Consider the following 25,535-nt stretch of genomic DNA (forward strand, 5'->3'; position numbering starts at 1 on the left):
ACTTGTGCATTGGTTTCATTTTTCAGTTTCACCTTCCTATTTGGGTTTGATGGGCCATATGTTGATCCTTTTAGACAGTTTGTTGACTGGTGATACAGGTTAAACCATCAATGAATGAATGAAGAAGATATTGAAGACATATAGCCTTCATCTTGACTTTTTTTTATATTGCGGATAAAATATATAGTAAAAGAACAGTATACCTGATGATCTAATGTTGTGTGGGTGGTGTACTGAAAGAAACAGGACTCCTTGTTACAAAGTATAAATGCTTGAAAATAATAGAAATAAATAAATAAATCAGTGTAACCCACACAGAGCTGTGTCAGCTGACACGACGGCGAACTCAGATACGACAGCAGCAGCCTCAGGGAGACAGTTGCCACGGAGACCGACGCACGTCATCCTGTAGCGGTTGCCATGGCCCTCCTGACGTCAAAGCCCCTCGCAAGATGCTTAGGAAACCCCCTGGCGCGGTTGCCGTGGATACTGGCGGGGGGAGGGGTGGGGTTAAGAGGAAGCGGAAGTGTCAGAGCAGGCGGAAGTGGTACTGCCCTGAATACCCTGAGCAGCGAGCGGAGGACGGCTTGACAAACTCACATCGTTGAGAGAATAAAATCGGGATTCCTAGTACATCTTAAATGTGAGTTCACCAGCATATTACTCGATTATCGCCTTATAGACAGTGTAAACACAGTCTTTCGTGGAGAGGAGCAGTCCGAGTGGTAGCCCCATTGCCTGCCTCTGCGGCGGAAGGTGCCTATTGTGGTCTGGGGCTGGGGGCGAGGGTTTAGGCCGAGAATGTGGCCGGATAACGAGAAATAATCCATAAAACACATATGAGCGGTTGCTTCTGCTCTTTATGCAGTTATTATACCACTGATCTTTAATTTTGAAGGCCCAGAATGAGATCGATGCATGCGCGATCCGCGGTCCCGTGAAGGGGGGGGGGGGGGAAGCGGCACCAAGTTTGGCCATTTTGACAGCTTAGCAACCCCAGCCGTCGCGAGAGCTCAGACATTTTAGCAGTCAGTGCTACCTACATGGCGCCGCGGCTAGCGACAAACTAAACCGCAGACGCTATCTGCCATATGACGATCTTAATATCTGGCCTCATTATTCGCAGCATGGACTGGAAAAGACATCGCGATTATGGATTGTCTTTAAACGAACTCCGTCATGGCGTAGTGAAACGATATGGAAGCTAACCCACCCTCCATATTCCTTGGGAGTCTCCCCTCAAATTCGACTTAAATTTCAAGATCTTTCGATTTTATGTAGCTCGATTAGGATAGTGAAGACATAGAACTAATTAAACATTAAACTACGTAGATTATTTGGCTACCAGTTTTGGTGTAACCTCGTCGGCGTTCAGACTGAACTGGGTCAGATCCCCTTAGCGGGCTAGGCTAACCATTAAAGCCAGTAAGCAGCCGTGCTGTGACGTTTAGCTTCCATGCTAGCTGGCGGTAATCTAGCTCTCCATCTTAAAATTCCGCAGGGGAATGCGACAAGGAGGGCGTAACTGCTAGCAGGCCGACTCAGCGCTGTTACCTCAGTATTCGTGCCCCGAGGCCGTTTTTAAAAACGTCCGTGTCAAACCCTTTTTGTCGAGATTATGGATTTTACTCGGTTGGGCGTGTGTCGGTCCAAAGCTGAAGATGGTGTCCCTCGATTTTTTTATTTTTTTATTTTTTTAACGATAATTGTTTAGCTAGGTGGCTCAATAACAGCACGGCAAATGCAAAGCATGTTGGTCGTGTGCCAGACGATTGTAGCTTGGACTGAGTTGGATCAATGTCAAGCCGATGTGTAGCTCGCTATGGCGGTAAAGCAATGCGTCATTAATGCGCTTGTAATCGCGACCAGCGGCATTTTACCTAATGCTAAGTGCTAACTCGTGCTAATATGTCATAACACAGCTGTGTGAATTACGATGCACGACAGACCTGGCAATTAAATTGAGGCGGAGCCCCGTTTTAGTGTTTGTAGGTAATGCAAGCCATTACATAATTTCTATCCTTTGTATATATAAAAAAAATGATAACAATGATACGCCGTGTTAGGTAGGAGTATCGTTTCTACACACAATCAAACAGTAATGAACCATGTTTGACACACTTGGTACAGAAATGATCCTCACATCTTCCTAAACAAGAACAAAAATTGTCCTATTTTTTTTATATAATTTTTAATTAATTGGTTTTAATAAAATGTCTATAATATCAGACATTGTGTCCAGTTCCCATGGCAATCACTACAAAACCCAAGTTGTTTTCAGAACCCTACATTCTTAACAAAATCAAATCATTTCAATGTTATATCTTAAATCCTACTATTAGTATTTTAGTTTTATCAGTGTTATTGGAGAGTACAATGAAGATTAAACAGGAGAGTGGAAGAAGACCTCACCAAAGGGTCTTGGGTTGGACACAAACCTGGGTCCTGGGATATGGTTGCCTGCTCAACCCACTGAGTAAAACTGGTGTCTTGAATCAAATTTCGATGGATTATGAAGTTAACATTACTTTTGTTAATATGCATTATGTTCGAAACACATTAAACAAAATAATAGCCAGGAACCAATACTGCAGCCTGTGTCCTGGTGTCTCATCAAAAAAATAAAGTTGCTTTCCTGTGGTGCGTGTTAATACAAGTACATCAGCATCTGGCACCTGAATAGGAGATTTGGTGATGATAGAAGGTGGTGGTGGGGGACTTTACCCTGCCAAACACTGTCACCACCTAAATCATGTTTCTGTGACCACCATCAGTGATGAACATTAATTCATCAGTTTTATATATCAATTATGATTTTGGCTTTGTGATAATTAGGATTAAAAAAAAAATTTCTGCCCTTGCTATGAGGCTCTTGTTTTGTCTTTTATTATAAATCAAGAACAAGTTTGACCTTGTTTGCTTTTTGCCCCACCCTAAAACCCTAAAATCACTGTTTAGATCAAATTGAGCCAAGACGACTTTGGGTGACCATCGAGATGATATAAAAGTTCTAAAACGTTTGTGCAGGTGAACCTTTTGTTGTATGCAGGGTTTGACTCTCTAAACTTGTAAGCTTTTGCGAGCACGCTACCGAATTGTCGGTTTGTCATCGACTTCAACTCGCCGTCGCTCCACAAACCATGAAAGTCCTCACAGTCCACTGCAGCCTTGGCTACCTCTTCCTGTGTACAATCTCAGGCGTGTAGAAACTACAGCCTACGAGATGATCCTGTGTCCCTGACATTGTTAACCTTTTTATAAAAATTATAATTATATTTAAAGTTACACAAATCCTGTTATAAATGAATGATTTCTGTTATCTTAAATAACTATTAGACAATTAAGATTATAGTAAGAGTATAGTTAACTCAAATATTCATGATTATTATGTTTTGCCTTAATACGGCAACCCTGTCAGGACCCACTCTGCAAAATGTTGTAGCTCCTTTGGCTTAACCTTCGAATGCCATTTGAATACATATTTTTATTAAAAACATTCAACGTTTTTTGTATGGATTTCACACTTAAAACACCAGTCGTCATATATTCTGATGTTGGTTAAAGTGGGATTTGCCAATGTAAAACAATTATACAATTATATTACCCATGTGTCGGCCTCGACAAAACGCTGGTGAATCTAGAGGGATTACATTTTTCCTTCAACAAGTGTCCTGATAATGGACTGAATTGGTTTCTGAATTTATAATGATCATAATGGTCTCACTATTTATTTATTTATTTATTTTTTGAAAACTAATGGAACTGTGCTCAGTATCAGCAGATAATTGATTTCTGCTTGTTAGCCTTGGAATTGGCGCTCGATACGTGCTGTTGGTGCACTCCCTGTCAAGAGGCCTTTAATTACTCAGCAGAAGAATAGGAGTGGCCGTTTAGTTGTGAATGAATAGCTGAAGGTTTGTTAGATTTGTCCACTCTCCTGCTGTGACTTTTAGAGGTACTCATTCTTTTCATATTTTCACAGTAGTTGTTGTAAAGATAAGAATCTGGTATTGAATTTTCTTTTAAATCATCCATATAGATTATATTATTAAATTCTTAGATACTGTGTTTAGGCTTTAAGTGTGTTTTTGGCAGATGCCTTTCATTTATTAACAAATACCAATTTTCAGACTGGCAGTTATGATTGCTTACAACTAAAAAAACAAGTGTTAGCGCCTCATGCTAGTCATTTTTTAAAAATATTATTATTTATTACAGTCTGTAAGTTTAATAGGAAACAAATTGACTTACTGTTTGGTTGACTAATAAACATAAAATACTTTTTTTTTTTTTCCTGGAATCTGAGCTTCATTCAACAAAAAAAATGCTAACAAAAACCAAAAATGCTTCCTTATGCATAATTGTTTGTGCTTATTCTTAAACATAAACAATTAAAATGACTGAGTGTGCAAAGAAATCTGCATATTGATCTGAGTGAATTAAATTAGGGAAAGCGTTAAAGCAACTAAACAACCAGTTAAATGTGACAAGTAAAAGTAAGAGGGTTATTTGTTTCCACGAATGCCTCAGCACCCTCTGGTGGCAGTGAGGTAAACTGTTACATGTTTTTAATATCATAGATTAAGATTTGAAAAAAGTACACAGAATGTTGCCCCAACTGGGTTCTTTCCTGCTTGCTTTTTTTTTTTTTTTAAGAAAATATTTATTAGTAGAAGACAACCTCAAGTGTCCTTTGCGGTGACAACACACTGTTCTTAAAACAATGCCATTCCTCATGTGAAAAGAGAACTAACTAGTAAGGCAGGTTACCTGGAACTTTGAAGGCGCCTCTTGTTTAGATTGCTGAGATAGCTTCTGTGTACACCGTGTCCTCTATTGTCATGTGCTTCACCAGTCGCAGTTCAGCAGTAGGGTTGGCCTGAAGAAGTGAGCGTCACTGCTGGGGAAAAACCAAAATGACATAATACCTTGTACCACTGGAAGGAGGACTGCTAAAATCACTGTACCAAAAATGTCTGTATTTTATGGCTTAATTCTAAAGCTAATGGACATTTTTTGGACACATTTGCATATATATGGCCAAAGAATTCTCAAGAATTTTTTTTTTTTTTTGGTTACACATTTTAAAACTAAATAGAAAAAGCCAGTTAAAATAAATGAGAAATACTATACCTAGGCATTTATCAAAGGAGGAAAGATTCAAAATGAAACAACATATTTTTGTATGTGACTATGTGAACCTGTTGGAGAATAGCGGTTAATTTAAAGGTTAAATCTGAGTTAAATGTTTTCAGTCAAGGAGGTTTGAACCAGGTGTGGGGGCCCAGTTTTGCGTCAGTAATGAGCGCGTCTGATCTTCACAACACATTATTGGAAGGATATATAATTCCCCGTACAAGATGCATGTAGCCTCGATGTCACCCAGCAGTTAGTGAAGCCTTGAGCTAAGCGTTTTTGAAACCAAATCTTGGGATCGAGGGGTAGATGTGAAATTGAAATTGGTGACATTGCTTGACCTTATCATGAATCACAAGGTAGGCGAGCTCTAAGGTGCCCTGCCTTGTCTTCCTTTTTGACACCAGTGGGGATGGTAATTTGCAAAATTGATATTATCCTGTTTTAGAATGGTCTTGTAGCTAGTGATTGAGAATCTAAACTCATCGGGAAAGTTTTTATTGAAGTCACTGATCTGGCGAGCTGAAAGGTCAGTTACCCATGGGCTTGTACACAACTGGACTGCGACTGGTCCAGCTGCTGGTCATTAGAAGAAATTCATGTTAAAGGAACTTTACCTTTGGGTGCTTTTTTCAAACCCAGGATTTATATTTATATATTCCATAAGATTATTATAAAAAGAAATCAGGCATCGTTAGAAGTACTCTGATTGTCAGGAGCATGAGACACTGAGTTTAATAGATGTCAGAAACAAAGACTAGCTTCTAGTCTACCAAAGTCATCGTCTTGTTTTGTTCACCAGAAGACTTCACCAGAAGAAAGCTGAACAACAATGGTTTGCACTGTTCCTCATTGGGATGCATTGAGGAAGCGACTTCTCCCCAAAAACTGCACTGTTGCTGTCTAAGAGTTTGCTAAAGGCTGTTTTTTATTTATTTATTTTTTTTGTTTAGGTTTTTTTTTTGACTATTGAGAGACAGAGAGAAGAAAGAACATAAAAACGTAACCTGTAAAGTAGGGCTGCCACAAATGATTATTTTGATAGTCGACTAGTCACCGATTATTTTTGCGATTAGTCGACTAATCAGATCATGCGTCTATTGGACGTAAAACGTACAGCTTATTGCACCAGCATGCATCTGCTCTTATATAACTATCATTAGCTTAAAGCTTGACGTGTTTAAGGTATGTGCTAACTAAAAATAAAGACAAGATGATAGTTTATTAAACTTTTAATCAAATTTGCAGATTGTCTCGGAGTTTAATAAACTCGGCCATCTGTTCTTTTTATGTAAAATGACAGGACACTGGACTAAATTCTCTATCATTTCACACTTCTGTTTAATCAGTTCTCTGTTTGACATTTATTCAGCTGTGTAAAAACTTGTAACTTTAGTCTCAGCCAAACAGATTTACTGAGGAACAAATAAAACTCTGAAAAAAGCCAAACAATAACATTTTTAAATTATCTGAGCGACTTGTATATCATGTTTAACCTGAAGTGAAAGACCTCGGGGGGGTTGAAAATGATGCGCCGGGAGTTCGCTGTTCTCGCCGGCTCTAGTGAGCCTCTAGCTATCGAGCAGGTGGGTAACAGACGTCTCCGAAAACGTCGGAGCACTTTTGCAAATATGTGATGTCTTGATAAACAGAGCAGAAGTTTACACAGCTACATTCTTGCCTGAAAATATGTTAAAAGTTTATTTTGTGACCCAGAAAGAGTAATAAGAGTAATATTAAATCTACGCAGCTGCCGCCATTGTTGGAAACTGGAATTGGCTGACCCGCGCTATGAATTCTGGGATAGGTTGGGCCATGAAGGATAAACGTGACCCATCCTTCAAATCTGGGGAAATGAAGGACTCATTTGGGGCAGTCTTCGAATTTGGACAGGCTTCGCCGTGTCGCTGTAATGTAATTGGCCTACAAATGCGGCCTCCAAAGGATGCGGCCGCTAAATTTGGACACAGTTATGAAACCGGACACCGCTTCTTCTTCTTCGGGGTTTAACGGCAGCTGGCATCCCTGGACATGCAGTGCTGCCATCTTCTGTTTCAGTCCGTTATTACACTCTTAAATCCTACTACTTATTCCTGCGTCTTTTGGGATCTTACAAAGCTTCAAACGACGCGTCGACTAAATCAGTCGTCGACGATTCTGATAGTCGACGTAATCGTGACTAGTCGACGTAATCGTGACTAGTCGACGTAATCGTGGCAGCCCTACTGTAAAACACGTTAGACGTTTTAGTGTTATGGTTTGGCTCTACCAGATCCTAATGGAACAATGAGTTTTCAATTGGAACAAAGGAATCTGAAGAAATCTGTCCACAAACATGAAGTGGGTCTTCCAGCAGGACCACCCCCAAAACACAAGGTATCCTATGCCCTCCCCCTCCAAAAAAAAAAAAAAAAAAAAAGAAGTCAGGTAGAGCAGTTGTGTTAAGTATTTGAAGCATGCAGCTAGTGTATGGAAACCCACTAACAACCCAGCTTTGGCGCTACTTTACACAGGAATGTCTTTTTCACTGCACAAAAATTGGTGTTACTCATGAAATGGAACTGTTCTTTTTCGGGTAGAGGTTAATTGTTCCAATCTCATCCCAAAACGCTGCATATTGAAAGCAGCAAATCAATAGAGAAATTCATCTGGATCCTTTTTTTCTACTTTGTGTAAAAAAAAAAAAAAAAAAAAATCTGAAATGTATACAAACTGTAAGTTTAATAGTCAAGGTTTTTTCTTTCTATGGTAAGTCTTGGGAGAATTGCTTTTGACCAGAAGAAAGAATTCAAAACTATGTCCACGCATGCTTAAAACAAATCTCCTAGAATGGTAATCTCTATCTGATGAATAAACTGTGTCAGTTACCAGAAAATTACTAACCACAGAAACATGCCACAGTTTGAGAATGTTGGAAAGAACAATAAGGGAGAAATAGGATCTGTGCTGATTCGAAATGTTGATCGACAGTTCCAGACTGAAATCTGTGCCAAAATTGTGTCGACTAGAAGTCGACTCGACAGGCCGAATTGCAGAAATTGGATTTGTTGACAGCAAGGCCTAATTGTATCTGCAGTGAGTCATTGTTGGAAAAACACATGAAAAAGTCCAAGTGAGTGCTAAAAATGTTTTATAGGCACCAGATCTAAAGATACTTTACAACCTGCTCTTTAATTTAAAATCTGAGCAACTGACATAAAAGCCAGTGTTAAGCAGAAAGCAGCTCAGAATAACTGAATAAATTCAGACGTCTGTTTTTGTGGCCTGCTTTCATCTTTGATATTGAGTTAATGACAGTAATACTCTTATTAGACTAGAACTTGGTTCAGAATGAATTTGAAACCATTTTAATGATGTGTTAATGACATCAGATCTGTCAAAGAATAACGTGTAAATCTCAGATTTGGTTTTATTTATGGTGGGAAATGTGAGAAAAGTACAGTAAATAAAAGTCCTCTGCTTGTGGCATTTATCATAGCTCATATTTTTTTTGCCCTCCATAGGGAAACCCTCTTCCACAGCGAGGTGAGAGGTCAGGTAAGCTCCAAGGATGCTAAAACTGAACAGAGAGGTAGTTTTGAATTTCCCTCTGGTAGATAACTGGTGACGGAGCTAAAACTCTAGCAGCTAAGGCTGCTTTGTGTATAAATGTGTTTGTACATTTTTACTGTTGCCGTGATGGTGTAGTCGTGTTTTCATTAGCAGTTTAAATGTGTGATGGTTAAGTGCTTAAAGCTCATTGTGGCAAATCCAAAGTGTGGTGTAGATATAAAAGGCGATGATGTGGCCTACTTTGATCCTACAGATTCATCTGGAGAGTAGAGCAGCCCCCAGGGATGAAATAACGGGGAGCAGCCATTTCGCTGCAATTGAGGTTTTGACATTTTATGAGACATTTTATTAAGTCTTTGCCAGTATATCCGACACTGTCGTACGTGACGTTAGGATGCGCCAAGTGCGATGATGTGGATTCTCTTTGCTAGTGGGTCGACCAGCTTTTTACACGTTCCTGTTTTCTTGCAAAGTGGCACCTGCAAGTGCAGTATTCTAGCTATCACATCTGCTATTTCTTTCAGCTTCTTCGATATGTTCTGCTCTTATTAAAAGCGCTGATTTCCACACCTGTTTCTCACAAGCTCTCTATCTCTGTATCGTTTCTGGTCAAAGATGAAGAGCTGCAGCGGTGAAGTCCTAACTCTGGTCTCCTTCTTCTTGCAGTCTAAAAGATGGATAAGAGCGACCTGGTGCAGAAAGCCAAGCTGGCAGAGCAGGCTGAGCGCTATGACGACATGGCGGCTGCCATGAAGGCTGTGACAGAGCAGGGCGCAGAGCTCAGCAACGAGGAGCGCAACCTGCTCTCTGTCGCCTACAAGAACGTGGTATGCTATCAGTCTTATCATTTGTGCGTGGGTTGTTTTGATATTCTTCTCCTCCCCGCAAACCTGTAGATCTGTGACTCCCAAAGTGTCGGCCACGGCCCCCTGGTGAGCTGTGAAAGTATTACGGGTGGGCCGTGAGAGGTCATTTACAATGAGTATACTATTATAAATTCAGCTAACTGAAAGGCTGATACGATTTTGCTTTTTTTTTATTGATAGGAAAATGTCATTTTAAAAATAGCTTTATTTTTTGTATCCCCCTTATTATTACAGAGGTTGCAAACCTGCCACTGCCCATCATCAGTGGTGACCTGTGATTTCAATGAAAAGCTAGATGAATATAGGAATGATTAATGGTTTTCCTTTTTATCCTTATCACTTATCTCTGCTGGATAAGCATAGGCAATTGAGAATTTAACAGTGTATATGCTGAGATTTGTTTGCTTTCATTGGCAACACTGTTGGATTACAAGTATATTTGATCTGCTCCTGCTCTGCAGTGAAAATGAATATTTTGTCAAAATTCTTCAAAATTTGCTCTTTTGATAGTAAAGGTTTGTAGCTAAAAGCCCAGATTTACTCCTGACCATGAGGCTTGTTCACTTCATATTTCAATTTTTATTTATTTTTTTGTTATTTATTCTCCTATGACTCACAGTTCAAATAATAGCCTTGGTCTTTCCAAGTTATATGATATATGGTGTTGGGTAATCACCAAAATACTGTACTGACCAAATTAATTGTGATTGTAACTGCGATATTCAAAACTAAAATGCCGATAATAATGGATTAATTTGACAGATTGTATCATTTTCTGGAGACATTACACTCGTAGTGTTAATGAATTCTTTTGAAGTAAAAATCTGTCATCTTTTACAAAAGGAACCATAAAATTCTTTGTTATGACATTATAGAGGAGTCTCTTTGTTCTCATGTTTAGTTTGTCACCACAACACATTATACAAGGAAAGTGTTCTTTGACCCCATATGATCTTAAAAGCAGAAAGAGCGCTTTCACAGCTCAGTGATAACAATACATTTATAGCACCTATGTCAGCTATAAACGTGTCCCTCCCTTCAGTCCTCTGTTTTTCTTTAAATCATTCTCAGAGATTTCTTTGGAAACCTTTACTGTAAAAGTTTTGGGTGGCCGAATATTTTTGAAGTTCAGCATAGTGTAGTCCATCTTGGCAAGAATCAGTAACTAAAATGCCAACTCTGTTCTTAGCTGTGCATTTTACATTTAGTGGTTTTTATTTTATTTTTTCTGTAAAGATTTTGAAGTTTGAAACACAAATTATGTAAGAACAGCCCGAGGCTTTCCTGCACTGCCGCTCTGTTTATCATTTGGGTTTTTCTTAAAGCTTGCCTGCACCAAGTAGTACACAGTTCAGTTGATTTTGCCTGCTTCAACAGCAACTGCAGCAAAGTGGATAGTATATATGTGCTTAGTTCAGACGTAGGAAATAAAACACTGCAGTCCAGATGGGTTTCGTCTGGTTTTGCAGTTAATTTTGTGAACCGTTATTCAGTGACAAACTTGGAAAAAAGATATTAATTAATAAAACAATACAAGACGATGAAGGTGGGATAAATGGAAATGAAAAGCAAAAAAGAAAAAAACAGTATTATTAGCATTATTCATCTAATTTATTTTCAGTAATCTCATTTCAGCTCATCAGTTTTGATGCTGTGATTAAAAAGACGTGTGATTTCTAACATTTAAGAATGACATTAATGACCTTGTGCCCTGCTGATTTGTTGCAGCTGTTGATGTCCAACTATGTACCAAAACTATCCAAAATCAACCCTGAATATTTGCATTTTTAATCATGGTTACTCAGATGTCTGCATCAGTTGATGGGCAATCAGCATCTGCTTCAGATTCAGCATACTCTGTGCAGATATCAGCCTGTGCTGCAGTCTGATAGTCACTTCTTCAGAAGAGCAAATACACGCCACAATGTGTAGTTTGAATCAACATGCAGTATGTAATAAATGAGCTCTGCTTGTATCTGACTTCCTGAAGGGGCAGTGCTGCAGTACTTTAAGCTCATTTAAATTCTGCATTTATTGGCTCCAAACCCAACATATCAAGAAAATGCACAGGCATCTGTTATGTACGGTAATGCTTTAGTCAAAGGTCCATTGTGGCCCCGAATAAACCTTAGATATACTTAAATTCATTCTCATTTAGTTGTAGATCAGATGCAGTAAGATGCTGTCTTTTAATGTGACTCCTTCTGGTTTGTATTGTCTTTGCTAATAGGTGGGGGCACGCCGTTCATCCTGGCGCGTCATCTCCAGCATCGAGCAGAAGACGGAGGGGAACGAGAAGAAACAGCAGATGGCCCGTGATTACCGCGTGAAGATCGAGGGTGAACTTCAAGAAATCTGCAATGACGTGCTGGTATGAACAAGAGTGGGAAAGATCGGGCAGAGAGGAGGAGGAGGGGGGACGAGGAGTTGTGAAGGAACAGTGAAAGAAAGGAGAAAATGGATGGTTGTGATGGTAGAGGGAACGGCAATACTTAAGAGAAGGCAGAAGATGGTGAAGGAAGGCACACTGTAGTTGATCCCTTCTGGCTGTCACATGGTGTTACTTGTGGAGATGGTAATAACGTAGCTGGCAGCTGTTGAGAGAACTGCCAAACAAAGCTTTAATTTTCTTCTCGTTTTTTTGCTTTGCTGCCCCACTTGGCACGTTTGATTAATTTTATTTGTGTTCACTTTTCTATAGAAGAAACCGTGCACGCGCACGTGTGCTCCAAAGGGGGGATGGTGTGGGCAGATTAAACTGTATAACCCCCCCCCCCATTGTTCTTAAAATGACACAGCTTGCCCATTTAGCAGTGCTGTTAATACTGCAGTGCCAAGTCACAGTAACGGTGCGTACTCCCAGCAAATTAATATTGAGCGGTAACCCCATTGACTAGACACCCTTCTTGAATCTCACATGGACTTTGTTCTTGCACAAGATTATTTTTATGATCTTGTGTGAAAAGGTTATGCATAAATGTTTAGCCAGGCAGCTTCATATCAGTTACTGCGTGTTTCTTTCTTCTGAAACTCTTGACTACTGCGCAAAGACATCATGGTCCTGCACAATCCCAGGGAGCTATGCAAAGTGTTTCTCAGATAAAGTACTTGCAAGTAATCGTGGTAAAATGCCTTATGAACGTTCAGGACAAGAATGAAGGTCATTAGTGTGCTAATTTAATGCTGTAGGGTTGTGCCACATCATATCGTACATGATAATACCGGTACAAATTTTTACGTGACATAAAAAGGCTATACAGCACTATCATTGCTATAACAATGCCTTGAGTTTACAGTCCGTTGAGTTCAATGACGAGACAAGCCCATGCATGTCTAAAAGCAAGAGTTGTGCATCAGTTTCTGATGATGCTTTTTTTTAAGGTACTACATGTACTTTTTCAGTAGTCACTCTTCCAATGAGCAAGTGTGCTTTCATACAGCAGTTACCTGTATATATTAGGGGTGCAACAATACAGAAAATTCACGGTTCGGTTCGATACTTTGGTGTCACAGTTCGATATTTTTTCGATACAAAAAAATGTTCATGCCTTTTTAATTTGTCATTTATTAAAATTATAAATATATTTTAATTCAAAAGTACAGTTTTTAAATGTAATGTTGCTGAAACAAAAAAATCTACCTGATCGAGAAATCACTCATCTTTGGACAAGAGTTTATTACAGAGAAATGGCTCTTTCCAAAATAAAAGCTATACTATATGCTTCTTCTGGGCTATATTCTCAGCAGCATATTAAACATATCAGGTCCCCATAAGGAGAATCATGTGCTAACGGCTGTCTAAATGACTCGGGTAAAGTTTGTAGCATGCGTGCTTGTTGTTTTTGTCTGCTTCCACTTATCTTTGTACTAGGATGATGTCGGAGTAAATGTGCAGTCATATTCGTTGTGTTCCCACTAGTGCTGTCAGCGTTAATCTTGTTGAAATGACGTTAACGCCACAACACAGCTAATCTCCGTTAACGAGCTACCGTGGATCGCCCCGTGCGTGATGCTGGACGGCGTCAACACGTTAATGAGCAAACTGCGCTAATGCACTAGTTCCCACCAATGTAACTGAGCATTGCGTGGCACATCTGACACACTGTTTTCCTTTTGTCCATTACGCGCTTACTATCAGGGTCATACTTCACATGAAGACCAAAATAGTTCCAGACACCAGATCTGAATGAGGGTGGGGGAGGTTCAATTTGCCATGTTGCAACGAGCTTAGCTTCTGTCTCGCTGGCTTGCGCTGCGCTCAGTGGATCTGCGCTCGCCAGTGCAGCCTAGGCGGAGTAGTCGAACGCAGATCCACTGAGCTCTCAACACAGACAGCATCGTCAGAAGAAAAATCGATAAAATAAATTAAAAAATTTGTATTGTTTGATACATATGCGTACCGAACCGAAAGCACTGTATCGAACGGTTCAATATTGATACGAGTATTGTTGCACCCCTAGCATGTATGCAGGAAATTTTCCTCGTGATAATGTCAATGAATACAATTACCGAATTCTGGGTCATTTTGGTTCAAAACCATCAAGCTGAACGATGTGAATCAGTTGAACGACAGTCCATATGGTGCCTGTAAAAGAGCAAACGCAGAAGATACTTTTGGCTGCTCCCAGCAGGTAGCTCCACATGTTTGATTTGGCAGTTTGTACACTGGATGCCCTTCCTGATGTAACACCAGAGGGATTTGTTTCCTCCAAGCATCTTTTACTTTTTAGGCAAACGAATTGGAATAACATTTATTAATTTATCTATTTTTTCAAATCACTGTTTGTCCCACTTCTTAAATATAATTTATAATAACAAAAGTGACCTGTGAAATTGTACCAAAAAGAATCAACCCAATATATTGGGTATAAGCCAACTGCTGATGTTGTTTCAGCAGCCCAGAGTGAGTTGTTTTCCATCACACTCCAACCTCATAATTTATTGTTAGTGCAGACTTCAGATAAAGGATAGCTGAAGGAAAATACAGTAATTGTGTCTGAACCCGAAGTGACCTCAAAGGCTTCAAGTATCCTCATTTGTTTTCGTTTTCAAACACTTGGAACATTAATACTTTTGCCTCAACTGGAAAGTACTTTCGGTGAAGCTTCCTGTATAAATAAAGGCCTTACTCAGCTGTTCAAATGTCACCTTAAAGAAGCTATTAAAGTGTTGTGAGAAATTACAGTTTTTTTGTTTTTAAACACTTGTAGCAATAACTATGACTTAGGCCTCACTGTCAGGTCCTGACAAGGCTAGAACATAAATTGCTCAAGGTCAAAGCAGCTCAAATTTTTTAGCGCATGAGCAGACTTCTAATAATATCTTCAAGGTCAAACCATCTTCAAGCCTCCGCAGTGATGTGGTGCTGTAGGAATGATGGGAGAAAAGGATGGATAGAGACATGCTGTCCTTAAAGCAGCAGGAAGCTTGGAAGGGGAGAGCTTTGATGCATCCACGGGATGGAAAAATATGTCAGTAACCCTGACCTAGAACAGCGTACCAGTGGATCATCATATCACATCATATTGGCTCTCCAAGAGTAGTGTTTTGTTGTAAGGTGAAATATGAATTCTGCATTTTAAAATTAGGTGTATTTGTTGCTAAAATAAAACGTAGGTAACCTGCTTTAGCAACTGCTGTGGGGGGTGGACAGGCGTGCTGCAAACTTGAAATGCGGAATAGACGGAGCACTCGCTAACCTTGTGCAAAGTCATCGATGGCCAAAGGCTTGCAAAAAATTACATGTTCTTCATTTTGTTTTTGATGCTGAACTTATCCACAGTCACTGCTCAGTTTTAGTTGGAGCGCCAGAAGAAAAACACTTACTGGAAAATCAGCTTCTTTCTCTCTCTGTTTTTAAATTCAGTTTTGTGACTTTTTTTTTTACCTTTACAGAAACTACTTAAAAGAGGCAAATCATTCTTTAGTTGCTATCATCTCGAAGTTATCAGCTCAGGATCACATGTAGGCATTTCCTCGCTGTATTCGCTCAGAAGTCAAAGCGCCGAGTGCAAGTGACTAAAGTTAAAATGGCTACCGCCCCTATATCATGTCTACATGACATTCCCAGGACAGGTTACTGGAGTCAGCAGATTAAAACAGACTCAATGTAATCACTGAAACAAAGCTGGCCTCAGTGAGGAAGAGGCTCTGGGGTAAAGTGAGAGCTGATCACATGGTCGGAGTAAAACCCTTCTTTAAACGATCAGATGAGGACAGCAACAGCGGTATGAACCCTGACACACATGCTTGAAGTTGGTGTCACCCCAGCAGCAAACCTGGCTTTCTCTTCTTTTCAGACAAAGAACACATTAATAAGCAGGTGGCCCAAGGCACTGGGAAACAGCTTTATTTCTTTCGCACAGAGGAGTCTTATATATGTGATAATACAGAAAACACAATTAACTGCACCCACCATGCCCATATCTAGCTCCACTTTTTTTTTTCTCATGCTTTAGTAGAATGGCTTTGCAGGATTTCCAGCTCAAAATAATCCCCATCCGTGTTACCCTCACTTCATCCTCTTCTTTTTGACTCCAGCTGGTCTAGCTCTCCTCCTCCTGATTCTGATTGGCTTCTCCTCATAAATAGGTTTGAACATCAGGTGGGCGGGGCTTCTGTACTCACTACCAGAGTGGTAGCGATCGTATGAGGGTGGGAGATTGCCGCTTTTATTGAGATCACACAGAGGCGAGAGGAAAAAACCAAAGTGAAGTTGAGCATTTGGCTCACATGATTACTTGTCCAAACACTGACCTCATCATGGAAACTTTGAGCACTTTGAACATTCGCATTTGTAGCAGTAGCAGCTAGTGGGGAAAAACATCATAGCTCAGTAATATACCATGCATATTAAGGAATAGCAGTGTTCTTAAAATAAATCTACTGGATAAAAATGAGCAAAAGTACTGGTGTTGAGAGAAGTAGACCTTTTGATGTATTCAGACAAGTCAAACTTATTGAAGGCTTTACAGTTTTCAAACATTAGCAGTAATTTATCTATCTACACACACGCACACACCTGGAATGGTGGGATCAGCAGAAGCACAGGTAGCCATCAGGAAATGGTCAGATACAGTTACCAGTAATCACGCATTTGAAAGGTGTGGATGGGGGTAGTGAATTTCTAAAGCTATTCAGCTATTCGACAAGCACTGCCTCCATCCATTATTTAAATGTGTAGGATGGGAGAGTCAATTAAATGAGCGTAATTGAGGTTCGGGTGTTTATTCTTTAGCTGTTGGTAATGGTGTTTGTATTCATCACATGTTTGGCTTTAGCAAAGGCCGTAATGCAAATAGACAGAGAAATATTAGTAAAACCCTCTGTGTTCAAGGTGTTTGTTTACTTTTCCATTCGTGTGTCTTTATGTAATACTCAACCTGTAATGTATAAGTGCAAAATGGAAAAAACTTGTCATCTGTCTGTTTCAGAGCCTGCTCGACAAATTCCTCATTCCCAACGCATCTCAAGCGGAGAGCAAGGTGTTCTACCTCAAAATGAAAGGAGACTACTTTAGATACCTGTCAGAGGTGGCCTCTGGGGAGTCAAAGAAGGGTAAGTAGTCTGAACGAACCTGTTTAAAAGGAAAAGATTATTTACCTTTTCACACAGCACGTGATAACTGGTCATTTGTGTTGTGAAGATACGGTGGAGAACTCTCAGATGGCCTACCAGGATGCCTTCGACATCAGCAAGAAGGAAATGCAGCCAACACACCCCATCCGGCTGGGCCTAGCCCTCAACTTCTCCGTCTTCTACTACGAAATCCTCAACTCGCCCGAGCAGGCCTGCTCTTTGGCTAAGCAGGTTGGTCTTTAACACTTTATTTACTCATGTACGATGGCTGAATTTGCATTTTTGCCGTTTTTATTGAATAGCAGATTAGACAGGTGGTCCTTCCTCCACTGAACAGTCTGTCATTTAACAGTCATAAGACACATGGAGTCTCACCAGCTCCTGAGCTCTTCCTCCCAGACATTAACAGCCATTTACTTCTAAAACCAAATTTGGCTCTATACACCACCCTTATTTTGAAAATTAATAATCAGGATGCAGTTGAAATGCAGATTAGCAGCTGATTTAATTCTCAGTTGAAGAATTGGGGGCTAAAGTATGGAACCAATGACTCCATCAGCACTGGGTTTCCTCTTTTATGATCCTTTTTCAGGCCTTTACTCTCAATCAGCCATTTACGCAGTATTCCCCTTCTTTCTCCTGAGTTCCTTTTGAAGTATGCTTTGGGTCATTGTCCACCCATTGTGTATTGCTAAGCACACAACAGTCAAACTTTGCTGCATTGGGCTGAATCTGAGCAGAAGGTCCAAGTGTGCGATCGTTCAGAATGTGGATTGCTCCGAGTCTTCTTTTTCCGCCTGTGGTACAGGTTATCTCTGCTTCACTCGTCTGCACTCTTCCAGAACTTGCCTGGCTTTTTTAGGTTCGCTTGGGTCGGACTGACACAATTTAATCAAACGCTGAGCATGAGGCTCCATGCAGACGCCCACAGCAGACTTCAAGTGAACTTTAAATAACAAAAACAACCACTCGTCCACGATATCTGCGATATCTGTGTGCTTCCTGTACTCTACAGGGCAATGGTCTACAAACCTCTGTATTTTCTCCTTTGTAGTCTTTTCCTTATTTTTTGACTGGGATAATGAAATGTCTACCATCTGGAGAGTTTTCTATAGTTGGCTTTTTGGTATGAAAGGTGTTTTTGCTATTGAAATGATTGAAACAATCCTGTGATCATCCACCATGGTTGTGATCAATTTCTTTACGTTTGTGTCCCAGCTATCTTTCAGTGGATTAGTTTATTTTGACAGCTGCTTTCAACACGTTGTTGGTTCATAGCAACAGCTTCTAAATATCACACTTGGCAACTGCAGATGTTTTACTTGCTTAATGGATCAAAGAAGCATCAGAGAAATGGCTCACACCTGTCCATGAAACACCTTTGAGTCAAGTTCCATTTGGTCCAGTGAGATTTATTGGAGCTAATATTAAAGAGCTGTCCTCAATTTGGATATGCTGTAACTTTCATATAGCTGTAACTCATACATGTTTTTTGTTTGTTTGTTTTTTAAGCTTGTCTCAGTGAAAACAAGTTTTCAGAAGGAAATTAACCAGTGAACTTCTCCCTTCAGGCTTTCGATGAGGCAATCGCCGAGCTCGACACCTTGAACGAGGACTCGTACAAAGACAGCACGCTGATCATGCAGCTACTAAGGGACAACCTCACTGTGAGTATACCTGTGAACAGCTGTCGTTACTGAAACTCGATGAGTTTCAGGATTAGAATTAGAAATAATTAAAGGTCTTTTAGAGGAGATGCATACAACTAAGTGGCACAACTTGTAATTGTTGAGTGTAAGACATAAATGCGATGAGATTCACAGACACAAGGCCACGGTTATATCGGGTTTCCTGTTGGGTATGGTTGGGACAGAACTCTGCTAAAGCTCAAGAATGCAAATCAGAGTTCACATCAGTGTTTCAACTCCAGCTGCCATTAAATCCTGTTTCACATTTTTTTTTATGTGTCAGCCAACAACCGAGCACACAGCACCGATATGCAGCTTGCAGCCACTTGCCAAGGTTTTGCTTTACTCTCTTTTCTTCTGCCAGGATCCGATGGCGAAAAATAACAGTGTCGATGACTGATTCATCATAATACCATGATCACAGACTCACAGGCTACATTAATTTAATGCTACCTGCCAGCAGGATACTGATGATTAGAAGAATATGTTGAGTGGAATTGTTTTTCATTCATATGCAGCAACATTTACACATTGCTGACTGTTGCACATCAGCCAGCAAATTTAAGTCTTTAAGCTCGGTCGTCTAGAATCCACAAATAAAAATGTTGAAGTATATTTGTGTGCATAATACACATACTACAGCATTGCTTGTTCTCTTTTAAACTTATAAGAGTCACGCTTACCAGGGATACACCAATCAAGTGTTTGTAGTTCCGATCTAATACGCTGGCTGTATCGCCTGCTACAGCCTCTTCCTCACAGTTAGGAAAACGGATAAACGGAGCAAATGAGTAAATGAGACCAAGCCACAGGATAAATAGAGGAGCACAGAGCTGGTTGGATGGATTGGCTCTTTATCCCAGATATCCAGTCCAGTTTTTGTGTTTGTATCTGATCAGTGCATCGCTAATCCGGCATTTCTGCCCACTCTGTGTATTAAGTGATATACCAATCAGCCACAACATTAAAACTACCTGCTACCTATTGTTTAGGGCTGCTTCGTGCCACTAAAACAACTCTGAACCATTGGAACATGGACATGAGGTTGTCCTGCGGTATCTGAGAGGTTGGCAGCTTATCCTCTGGGTACTGTGGGTCGGGCGGTGGGGTCTCTGTAGATCCGCGTTTATTCTAGTTCATCCTGAAGATGCTTAGTGGAACTGGACTCTGTCTCTTTGTCGTGTTCCTCGGGCAGTTTTTGCTGTTTCTTCTCCTCCTCTTGTCAGAGTACCCTTTCCGTAAGAGGTGTGCTTGGTCTGCAGTAATATTTAGGTGGGTAAGTGCCTATCAGCGTCATTCTGAGATGAATGCCAGGACCCAAGGTTTCCCCAGAACAAGGATTAGTGGGAAATGAGACTTTGTGGCTTTAATATTGTGGCTGGTTAGTGTACAACCAAATTTTTATTTCAAAGGATTATTTTTAGGATTCAATAGTTGCAGAAATATATTTTTTTTTATAATTTTTTTTAGAATATTTTTTTTTGTGGACCACTACTCAGGCTAGGGCCTTCATCTGGGTTAAATTTCCTCCAGGACCCGGGTACTTTCTCTTTTCAAATATTTATCCGTTGCTGTTAAGCGCCGCGTTCACAGCATGACTATTATGTCATTTGTTCTCCGTCGTCTTATGTTTTGCTGGCGGTTGGCAAGCCACTTAGAGCAGATCGTTGTACTGCCCTCTAGAGGAAGAATGTAATTGTTCTGCCCGTTACTCACGCTTATCGCTTAGAGTACTAATCAGGTGGAACCAAATAATCTTCCACAGCACACCTCATCATTTTTAAGTGGTTGGGGAAACACTGCCTGAGATGATCCGATAACGAGCATCCACTCTCTTCGACATCAGTACAGATCTCCAAGAGAACCACTCTGAGTGTTTATAGCAGCCTGGCGCCTGAGCTTCTGCTTTATAGGGATTACTCTTACATACCAAACCTCGTTATTTGAAACGCTGGCCATGTTTAATTAGAAGATTCACCATTTATATTTATCACAAAGGGAAAACCACCTCAAAGGTCACCCTTTAAGTTTGGGAGTAGCTCTTTCATTATCAATTGGTCATCAACTCGTTGCAGCTGGTGTTAGTGCATTTTTAAGCACCTCAAGTGTACTCGAATGAGCCCTAATACTGTGGTTCTTTCCAGAAGCTACAATTAAGTGTAATAATAGAACAATTCTTGGCAGCCACAAAACTCAGAAGTAAATGTTTTTGCCTTCAGTAAAGAATGCTGTTCTTTATCACTCTGTTTTTGCCCTTGAACTGTTATCATCATGAGGGGAGCTTGACACAGGGATTTCTAAAACCGTAATAATGACAAAAAGATTGCACTGAATTGATTTCTGCTCCTGAGCTGCACCGAATCAGGACTTGTACGTTTCCCCCTTGCAGATCTGTGTATTTATATGTGGCAGCTATTCTGCTGCAGTATATTCACTCCTGGTTGTTGAAAAGCTTTCTGGGAAGTGGAGTTGGAGTGAACTGGAATGGAGGAGAAATGGTGAAAATAAAAGCAGATGAAGATAGACTACCAAAAATAACTCGACAGCATCACGAAACACTTGTTAGAGATGCTCACGCTGAGCGTTTGAAGATGCTCAAACCTTCCTTTTTGCCTCGCAGTCTGGAAGACAACACTGAAAGATGTCTCTCTCTCTTTCTCTCTCTCTCTCTCTCTCTCTCTGCAGCTGTGGACATCGGAAAACCAGGGAGATGAGGGTGAGGCCGGCGATGGAGAGAACTAGAGCGCACTTCACTGTTAACCCATCCCCACACTCTTCTTCCTCTTCCTCCTCCTCCTTTTATCTCTCTTCCTCTTTCTTCTCTACTTCCTCCTCTTCGTACACATAAACGGCCCGTTCATTCCCTCGTCCCACTTTTTCAGTCCCAGCCTCCCGACTTCCCTTCTGTATAACCAACAGCATGAATAGTACCTGCCCTTCAGACAAATATTAAAAACAGATATGAGAGGAGGACCCCCCCCCCCCAGAAAACTACTCTTTCACCCCCACCATTTAATCCATCCCTGTCACCCTCCCTCGATCACGGCACTCCAATGCAGGCCAGCAACTAAAAACCACTGGCCAGTCTAGTCTTATAGCACGCGGGGAGGGTTTTTATCCAGAACCACCAAATAAATTAACGTCTCCTAGAGCCCACATTCGCCTCGTATCTTTCTTTCTTCATTCCACTCTTCCCCTCACTTCCTCCTTCCTAACATCTCAGTCCCTTCCCTCCTGACCCCCACTCCTCTCTCTAGCGAGTTAATGCATTTATATAGTTGTCCATTCCTTCTGTTTTGGCTTTTCTTAGTGTACTGGCAAAAAATGGCTGGTTTTATTCCACTTTAAACAAAAACAAACAAAGGTTATTAAACTGTCCATTTATTTTCAACAAACACTGTGATTGCTTAGTTTTTCCTCCACCTTGCCACCAAGAGCCCTTGTTTGATGGCAAAATCGATATTGAGCTGGGATTGGGGGGGCGGGAGTGGCGGGTTGGGGGGAGGGAGTGGGAGTGGGTTGTGTGTGTGTTTCGGGCAGCAGTGCAGTTCTGCTGAGGTTTATACAGAAGGGTCCTCCTTACAAGGCTGTATTGTGACACTGACGAGTCTAAAGAGGGGGAAAAAACCCCCAAATCAAAAGCGCCTCACCTGCCGCGTAATCAAACACTCACCTGCTTTTGTTTCTCTAAACCTGCAGTTTTTATTTAACAATCCCTGCACTGGGCTTCAAAGAAAAATGATTTGGATAACAATTAAAAGCAAAAGCACATACATTCCACCTTCACGTTTGACTCAATTTAGGATATTTTCCACCGCAAAATGGGACGACCCCAACCCACCCTCCACCTGCTCCTGAAATCCACCTCCTGTCGGGTGCTGTTGAACATCGAGTACTACTGTCCCCCCCCTCGGTTATAAACACATGTTCATTTATCTTTGCAAATGCTTGTTTTGTTTGTTTTCTTTGTCTTTTTAATTACTTTTGTGTGTTTGTATAACAAATCAAACTAATCTTTGTGGTTTTTGGAGACTGTAAAATTGTAAAACATTTTTAGAGCTTAACTGTAAATCTGTCTTTTGGAAAACAAAACGGTTTTGTGGATCTTGTTCGTTGAACACATGCTTGCAGAGAACTTTTGAAGCCGTTGCAGTCAGCTGCTCTTTCACGCTTGGGCTTTTTTTTTTCTCTCCTTTCACCCAGTCACTTTTTTGTTTAGTTTTTTTGGTACTTATCCCCTCACACCATCCCCGTCCCAGACCCCTCGCTTCCTTCTGCGCCCTCCTCACTGCTTGCATGGGCAAGTTCAGACAAGTTCTAAGTTTCCACTTGCTGCTGAATAGTGTGATCAACCAGCAAGAATGCACACTTTCATTTATCACAGTACAAATCTGCTGCCGCAGAAATTGTGCACTCTGTGGACCGACACTTAAACTCGCTGCTTCCTAATTTCTTACCTGATGGTTCCAGGTGAGCTGCAGAGGAAAAAAATATCAGTAAGATGGACCTAAAAATATAAATCTGACTTAATTGTGAAATTCTGCTAACAACATGCAAAAATATTTGGCCTTTTTAAGCTTGAAACTAAAATGAGAGTTATTAGAGATGTAAACAAAGGAAGCATTGTTTTTAAATGTCACCTGTGGTGCAGTTAGTCCACAACAGGTGCACGTGTGGGAGGGAGAACACGTAGTTCGGACCCGTTTTGCTAAGCATGCGTACATATGCCGAGGCAATCTAAAGATCTGTCCACTGCATCAGAAGGAGGCAACGCTCAATCAGCAACTTACGGTACATTTTCTAGCTCATTTTCCAATCTCACTCCTGGTTTTCTTTTCTGGCAAATGTTTCCTCCCAGTTTTTGCAGTCCAATATCAATATACTGTTCGTCCTCTGAAGCTAGGCAAACCCCCACAATTGACCCCCGTTTTTAGACTGAGATGTGATGAAACATCGGTGGACGTCAGCTAACCAGAAATCCTGTTTTTGTTTTGTTGGTAGCCCCGCCCTTTCCCCCCCCCCGCTCAGTGTCACAATAACCTTGTCATCAACCATCTCGACATTCCACTCTGTAGGTGTAGAGAAGTCATACGTCTCAATGTTTTTGTTTTACTTTACTTTGCTGGGGACACATGTTTTCATGCACTGATGTTTAAAAAGGTTGGAAAAGCAGGAAAAAAAAAAAACCCAGTTCCTCCCTCCTGCCGCTCTTTTTCTCGTTAGCTGAACAAAAAGGCAGTTATTCTACGCTTTTTAAGGAAAAAAATGATCCCATGCAGTAGTGAATGTGGCACCGAGCCTGTCTGTATATCTGGTATCTGAAATCATTTTGTTTTTACTGACCAGTATTCTGCTTAAAATAAAAAAAAGGAAAAAAAAAATAACCCAAAAAATAACAACAACAAAAAAAGTTTGCTTCTGTGACGGTTTTATTGCTTAGCAGCGCACGTGGTTGTGAAAATTTAGAGTTAGCTTCAGGACACCTATAAAAATGAGAAAATGACAAAAAAAGAAGAAAAAAAAAAACACCCTTCGATACCCCCCCACCCCACACCCCTCCCTGGTTATTGACGTAATAATAGATTTGTGTATGTCTTTTAAAAAAAAAATTCCAACTCTAGTTTCACCTTACATGTTATAAACAGGACAAAATGTAAAAGACGATTTAAAGTGAAATAAAGGTTTTATCAGTTCGAATCAGCCCTCTTCTGTTTATTATCACCAATGGCCTCATGTTTTTGTTTGTTTTGGGGGTTTTTTGTTTGTGGAGTTTTCTGATTAAAGATGAACGCCGTCTAAGATGTCACATCTGGGAGTTAGTTACAGCCAAAGTCAGAAATGAGCTTTAAACCACAGTTGAGGCAAAAATGCAAATATTCAGCAGTACAGCAGGAGCTCGCTGTATTCTTCTGCTTTTAGAACGGTCGTTTGTAAAATAAGGAAGCATCAGATGTTTGCTGACTTTATGAGGTCCGAGTAACTATAGTTGGAACTTCTGCCTCTGATGTTTTTCTCTTCCTTCTACCTTCAGCCATAAAGGTTTTTCTTTGGTGTGTTTAGATATCAATGGATTTGCATTTTATCAGAAGGAAACGTCAGCTCAACGTGGCTTTGATTAAATTGTGGACATTAAGCATCACACCTTTACAAACTCTTATCGAATAAGAAATAAGTTTGAGTTATTGCCTCGATCTTCTTAAGGAAGTATCAAACCAATCCAGATCCAGAGACTCAATCCATGCATGGCTTGAAGGGAATTTTCTTCAGCGTCAGACTTTTTATATTTAATTTATATTATTTCTCGTGTAGTGGTTCACTTCCTTTATAATTTTGCTTTGTATACATGCAGAACGTAATATGACGTAACAAAATTCCACTTCTGTGCATCCCTTACAGTCATCTGAATGATTACCACAGCCTGATGTAGCCACTGTGTTGAACTGGGCATTTTGAAGCCTCAGTGTTGGGATTTTGGTAACAGCCATGTTGGGATTTTGGAACCAGAAGTCGCCATGTTTAGTTTATTTCAAGGCTATTTAGCAAGCTGCATCGTTACCCTGTGAAGGTAGAATGTGAAGACACAAGTCAGCTTTTTTTGGCTAAAAAAACAGATTTGTAAAACAATAGAATTTCACTCGGAGACTGAAGCACAAGGTGAGTCATAATTTTAGTCAGATAACCAATTAAAAATCCTCCAGAGGTCACCGACAGCTCA

General features: G+C 40.5%; 1 protein-coding gene and 1 long non-coding RNA gene across 2 annotated transcripts; both read left to right on the forward strand.

Annotated features, from left to right (window-relative positions):
• The first annotated feature begins 490 nt into the window (after positions 1 to 490).
• Positions 491 to 24,517, forward strand: ywhaba (tyrosine 3-monooxygenase/tryptophan 5-monooxygenase activation protein, beta polypeptide a). The gene is made up of 7 exons (XM_085158746.1): positions 491 to 643; positions 9,355 to 9,515; positions 11,785 to 11,925; positions 16,988 to 17,111; positions 17,200 to 17,363; positions 18,704 to 18,799; positions 21,506 to 24,517. The coding sequence occupies exons 2-7, from the start codon at positions 9,363 to 9,365 to the stop codon at positions 21,560 to 21,562; spliced, it is 735 nt and encodes a 244-aa protein (XP_085014872.1). The 5' UTR covers positions 491 to 643; positions 9,355 to 9,362; the 3' UTR covers positions 21,563 to 24,517.
• On the forward strand, positions 11,932 to 15,267 carry LOC146518159 (uncharacterized). Its single transcript, XR_014873990.1, has 2 exons — positions 11,932 to 12,695; positions 12,815 to 15,267. It is a non-coding gene; the product is annotated as an uncharacterized LOC146518159 (long non-coding RNA).
• Positions 24,518 to 25,535: the final 1,018 nt, after the last annotated feature.

This window comes from Neolamprologus multifasciatus, chromosome 5 (assembly GCF_963576455.1).
Source record: "Neolamprologus multifasciatus chromosome 5, fNeoMul1.2, whole genome shotgun sequence".
Classification (NCBI taxonomy): Eukaryota; Metazoa; Chordata; class Actinopteri; order Cichliformes; family Cichlidae; genus Neolamprologus; species Neolamprologus multifasciatus.